Source organism: Paroedura picta, chromosome 9 (assembly GCF_049243985.1).
Source record: "Paroedura picta isolate Pp20150507F chromosome 9, Ppicta_v3.0, whole genome shotgun sequence".
In the NCBI taxonomy this organism is placed as follows: Eukaryota; Metazoa; Chordata; class Lepidosauria; order Squamata; family Gekkonidae; genus Paroedura; species Paroedura picta.
In genome coordinates, this window is record NC_135377.1 from 40,693,647 (window position 1) to 40,700,157 (window position 6,511).

General features: G+C 38.0%; 1 protein-coding gene across 4 annotated transcripts in view; it reads left to right on the plus strand.

The window, feature by feature from the left end:
* Window positions 1-6,257, plus strand: part of NOL4 (nucleolar protein 4) — a 156,217-nt gene extending 149,960 nt beyond the window's left edge. For all 4 annotated transcript variants that reach the window (XM_077352487.1, XM_077352489.1, XM_077352490.1 and 1 more), the window contains one exon: window positions 4,334-6,257. In XM_077352487.1, coding sequence (XP_077208602.1) covers window positions 4,334-4,527 — 194 coding nt within the window. In that variant the 3' untranslated portion in view covers window positions 4,528-6,257. The remainder of the gene's footprint in view (window positions 1-4,333) is intronic.
* The last annotated feature ends 254 nt before the right edge of the window (window positions 6,258-6,511 follow it).

The window sequence follows — 6,511 nt, forward strand, 5'->3', positions numbered from 1 at the left end:
CCGCTGCACATAATTACGTGTGCTAAAGTGTGAGAGCCAGTTTGGTGTTGTGGTTAGGAGTGCGGACTTCTAATCTGACATGTCAGGTTCGATTCTGCGCTCCCCCACATGCAACCAGCTGGGTGACCTTGGGCTCGCCACGGCACTGATAAAACTGTTCTAACCAAGCAGTGATATCAGGGCTCTCCCAGCCTCACCCACCCCACAGGGTGTCTGTTCTGGAGAGAGGAATGGGAAGGCGACTATAAGCCGCTTTGAGCCTCCTTCGGGTAGGGAAAAGTGGCATATAAGAACCAACTCTTCTTCTTCTTCTACAGTCTCTACAGTCTTGTAGTCTCAGGGATGGCTGTAGCAGGAAATGCCATGCATGCCAGAAGTAACTCTCATTTACATGGCAATACAGTTGGCTTGGTTGCCAGGGAGACCCAGAACCAAATTTCATGTTCACATTATTGCGGACACTGAGGAGGCGGAGAATCAGTAGCAGGTGCCCTGAGCTCTTGTTAGTGGCCAAGGAACTGCAAGCAGAAAAGGGGCTGTCACAGGGGCTCAGGGGAGAAGACTAAAAACGCACCAACATTTATGCATTAATAAAGTGCTGTTCTCAGCACCATCATAAAAAAAAGTTGTTGCAAAGCTAATTTTGGATACTGCACTAAAAAAACACAGTCAATACAATGAGGGGTGTGTGTGCCATGCAGTATCAAAAATACTATGGTGGATTTTGCACAGTGAAAACCCTGCCATGTGCAGAAATAAAAACAACAACATCTTTTTGGGCAGACTTTTTGTGAAGTTTCCTGCCATGCATAATACACCCTGTTTTGATGTATGGATGTCTGCCTTATTGGCATGGGAGTTGAGAGTCTCTAGGCTGAGTTATCATGTGGATGTAAAAATGTATTATACATATAAGACAGCCAACTAGGGAAGGGTGGGGCATAAATAAAATTATTCTTTTTATTATTATGTTAACAGTATACACTTTGTACTTGGCTCTGAGTATTTGTCCAAAGTGCCATTTCCCCAGTAAGGCCATCACGAACTACCTATATATGTGTGTTTTGTGGTCTGAAAACTTGAGGACAGAGCTATGTTGGTTGCATGCTATATTGGAGGCATAGCTGGTATTGCACTCTTACTGGCTGTAAGATTGATCAGAATCCTATCCACTGTTGTGACTGTGGGGTGAAAATTGAGAGGGTAGAGAGACACTTTCCATTGCCTTCAAAAGGAATGTTTTAACTTTCACCACCTCTTTTGCAGTTATGAAGTTATAGCGTCATGGGGATTAGTAGTAGTAGTTTATTTAAACAGTCAGCCCAAAACAATGATAAAACGCAAATATAGAAACAAATAGAATAAAACAGGAGGGAGGAAACAATCTCTTATCCATAAAACTAGAGTAAAATAAGACAATCCCAAGATAATTGGTAAAAATTTAATAGAAGTCACCCTACCATGAGGCAATAAATTTTACAGGCAGCAGCGCAAAACTTTGCTGGCATCATGGGTATTATGAATTAAGCTTGATAGAATTCCTTCTAAACTTGGCAGTTCCTGTATCCCCAACGCCCACACATGCACTACATGCTCTTGTCCCTTTGTGCTGGCGATGGTCTATTGGTGAAAGGATTCCACTGGTGATAGCCTCCTATAAGCTCAAAGAAGCTGCTATGAAGGCATAAGTATATTCTTACATGAGATCTAGCACAGATCTCATCTCACCAAATAGGTGTATGCTGAAGATAGGATTGTTGATAGCTAATTAACATGACTTGTTCTTCTAGGTGAGAAACAGATATATAATTTGTTTAAAACAATAATAATTGTTATAGAAAGTGACAAGCAAAACATAATCCTTCAGTTCTCAATAGCAAATAAAATGTTACCTGATGAAACAGGTAAGTGTTGTTCTCAATGGAAAAATAATCTTGGAGTAAAAGGATGTGCATGTACATAATAAAGCTGAAAGGAAAACCCTCAAGAAGAAGGCATCTTTTCCCGTAACAATGTGCCTCCATTTCTTTTGCTCTTGAGGATTTAAAAATATTGGCTGGGATCCAAAAATCTACTTAAGCTCATGAAAGGGTCTCGCAGAAGTCCAGTGAACATTTAATTTTCCTTGCTTGGAGCAGCTGATTTCCATGCCATACCACAGACTGAAATCACTTTTGAGAACTAGTGTCACAATTCTTTGGATTTTGGCCATCAATAATGACTTTACATCTCATTACAGATTTTAAAATTATATATTGTCACTATAAATTATTGTCTATAACATTAATGACCAATTTAAAGGCATTGTTTGAATTTATCAGAAGCTATTCACTCCCATCAGGTTATTAAGCATCAAACTGGCTGTTCCATATTACCAGAATCTGTTGACTGCCATCAGGCTACTAAGTATCAAACTGACTGTCCCGTACTAGTAACTGGGGTGGATTATTGGAAAGATAATTCATATATGACTTTGATAGTCATGAGTGATAAGTGCTTTTATCAGTGAAATAAGCTGCCGTATTATATATATGACCTGCATTCTAGAATTCTAGGTAATTGATGCTGCCAATGAGTAATTTATGAGGCAATAACTACCTCATGTTAAATCTTGCAAGTCATTTGTCCAGCAGTATATTTAATGTCAGATTTACTCAGTAGCTAATATGATAAATGAATGCCTAAGTCTTCAGGAGGATTCAGAGTGCTTCTAGCATTTTGAATGATTTAGTTAAAACACGAACTACTTAGCTTTCAAAAATATGTGATATCTATGCAGCTTAAATGAATCCATAAACCATAGTCAAGTAACTAGTTACATTATAAATGACTGAGTCGCCCCACTGATGGCTAGAGAAATGGCATTCTCTGAGTATTAAAAGTGCTATGACACCAAAGATTGTTGAGCATCAGGCTTAAATTATGGCTATGGAAGAAGCTGAACATTTGTGCAAAGGCATGCGTGAGCCTGACTCATAAAAACATACAATAGCAGCCAGTGACTTGTGAAACTGGTGGGGCTCCGGTGTTTGAGCACATGCACCAGTCCCCATACTCAGCTTCCAGGAGTGACAATAAATCCATCCAAGTCCCAATGGAAGTTCTGTCTATGGAATCATTCTTTGGGTTAGAATCTTAAGGCCAAACCCATACAAACCCATACAAACTAGGTGCATTAAGGATGGCTTGTAATTGTAATTCATAAGTAAAGCACTGGATGCATCAAAGGCACTGCATAAACAAAATGATAATCATACAGGCTGCATAACTTGTATGTTCTTGGATGTCACCTACTGTTCAGTAGAACTGATAGTAGGGCTAAAATTCCATGAAATAATCTTTTCATTAAAAAAATCCAACAAGCAACAGTAACAATTGGATGTGTCAACAGAATCATAACAGTGAATCCAGGTGAATAAATATATAAAAGCCTAAATGAAGCAACACAATTCCAGACTTACAAAGCAATTACTAACAGAAAAATATTTCCTGACTTTCCTTCCTTCCTTTCCCCTTGTACGTGGTTTGTCCTTGAGATCTGTACAGCAAATATCATAAGTTCAAGGTAGTTGGTTCAGCCAGCTGCAGCCTTCCTAGGTGAGACAGTACTTGCCATTGTGGTACATGTCCTGGTTAACATCTAGATTACATTACTACAATAAGCTCTGCATCAGACTGCCCTTGAAAACTGTCTATAGTCTACACTTGGTACAGAATGGTGTGGCCAGAATGCTGACTAGAGTAGGTCATAAGAAAATGTAATTACTCCAGTATTTTTCCATCTGTGCTGACTCCCAGCTTGCTTCTGGTCCAATTTGAGATTGTGGTATTGACCTTTAAAGCCCTATGTGGCTTGGGGTCAACCTATTTTAAAGACTGCTTACTTTCATATAAACTTACCCATCCACTCCGGTCATCTTTGATGGCCCTGCTTTGGGTGCCCCAATCATCTGGGATGGCATGCAAATCTGAGAAAGGGCTTCTTTAACTGGGATGCTAAAATTTTGGGATTCCTTCCCAGAGAAACTTATCTGTCTCCTTCTATCATTGTCTTCCACCAGCAGGTGAAGATTTCTTTGTTTGACATCCCCACACATACACTGTTATGGCAATTTTTGGGATGTTGCATGAGCCTGAGAGTTTATATGTTTTACTGAATTGTTTAAATATTTTATATGCAGTTTATTTAAAATGCTGTTCTAAAGTTGAAATGCCTGAATGTTGACATGTTCACCTTGGAGACGCTATTTGGGTAGAAAGGTGGCATAGAAATGTTTTAAGTAAACAACTAAAATAACTTGATGCTTCAGTAGTTTTCATTTGCCATTTCCAGGTCCAACTGACCTCAGTATGAAAAGGCAGTTAGCAACAACTTCTGGATCTTCCAGTAGTACCACCTCCAGACCTCAGCTGAGCCCAACAGAAATCAATGCAGTACGGCAACTGGTTGCAGGATACCGAGAATCGGCTGCATTTTTACTGCGTTCTGCAGATGAACTAGAAAACCTTATTTTGCAGCAAAACTGAGACACATGGCCATCCTGCTGAACTTGGTTTATTACAAAATTTCCACTAATGTCATTTTGAATTCCCAGGGCAGATCTTTTAAAAACTTCACAGTCTTGTTGATGGGTTAAATACCATAATGCCACATTTCCCTTGATTTTCTTGGTGTGTTTAAGTTCTTCAAGTGAACTGAGATCTCTGATATTTCTGAGATACTTAAATATATACAGCCTATTGCTTTATGTTTGTTTTCGTGTGTCAGCATCAATAGCAAAAAGTGGCTAGAAATATTAACTTGTTCTAACATCAATGAAACAGAAGGTACTGGGGGTTCAAAACTGGTTCAAAATCCAAGTGCAATATTAGTGGAATGTGCTACTGACTCAGTGGACTCAAAGCTGCATTAAATGGCAAAAAGTTGCCAAATGCCCTGTTGTTAACAGGATACAATTCAAGTGAAAAGGATCTCATATTTTAAAGAAAATGTAATTTTATAGGGGGGAAAACAGACAAAATGTTGTTTCTCATTCTAAATCAATTGTTTTTACTTCGGTAAATTTGCCACTGATTTTTCAAATGTTTGGAGGAGGTATTGATAGCCATCTTCTCTGAAACGCTGCCCCTCCCCCCACCCTTCACTGATCCACATTCACTCTACAGCAAGCACCTTTTTTTTGTGTTGAGCAACCCATGGCCTGTTGGATCTCTACCCAAATTTCACTGGAATTCTGTCCAAAGGAAGTAGACATTTCCTGAATTCACATGGCTCTCTCCTCCATTTGGCAATGAGTTGCAGTTTTATTATCAACTCATCAAGAAGTGGGGGTTATTTTTTAATAAAAAACATATCCATTTCTCTTTTTTTAAGTCATCTCTTACAACTCATTTAACTCCAGGATTGCTGCTGCTGTCTTGTACAAGTCCTTCTGGTAGTGAATGGATGTAGATGACTGAATGTGAAGAGGTTGCAAGTGACAATCGGAAAATTTGCACTCCTATGTGTATTTATTTTTTTCTTTTAAATGAATATGTAACTGAAAAGGGCCATTAACACTTCTGATGTGATTTTTATAATGTTAATGCTGATCTTAAAAACTGTACAAAAATGTAAAGGATACAGCTGCCACTTAAACAAGGCTCTCATTCCCAGATGTCCCCACCCTGTTTGTTATTTTAAGATGTCAAACATGGATGGTGTTTTTGTTGTGCGCTAAGGAAAGCTTATTTTTATGTATTTATAGAAAGGTATTTTAGTTTATGCTTATTGTAATACTTGTTCTGTTGTTTAGCTTTTGTTAAATAACAAGTTCCTTGTGCATTCCTGAATTTGCCTTATTTTGTGTACAATTTTTTATGTAATTTGGTTTTTTGATGATGGGTTTAAGGCATCAATGATATTTTCTATCTACTTGTTACATATAGTTTTTCAAGTAATGACCGTGATTGTGACAAAGTAATGTGCACTTTTTCTTGTAACTGTGGACATTGCTATGCTTTTTTCCCTTTAGTGTTTCTAGAATTACTGTTGCTTACAATTATGTTTTAAAAGACAACTTTGTGATACTGTTGGTGAATATCAATGTTTAAAAAGCCTATTGAAATGAGTGTTTTGGAGGTATTTAAATACACAAACCTTTCCTTTTTTGTGGACTTAAATGTTCACAAATTTAAATGAAATTTTAAAAAAAATGAGGGCTGGAAAAAAAATCCTCTGTTTTGTTTGGGTAAATAAACATCTGTGTTTCAATACAGGCCTGTGAAACAATATTTTAGCATATACAAAGGGCGATCTTTTTAGTATACTGTTCGTATTAAATAAGAAAATTCAGCTTAAAATCCAATTTGTACCTAATGCTTTAGAATAATTTTTAAGTCACAGATTTATGTGTGTGTTTGTGTGTCAAGTGCTGTCAAGCTGCAATTGACTTATGGTGTCCACAGAAAGGAGCTTTCAAAGCAAGTGAGAAGCAGAGGTGTTTTGCCATTGCCCTCCCCTGCAGTGTCT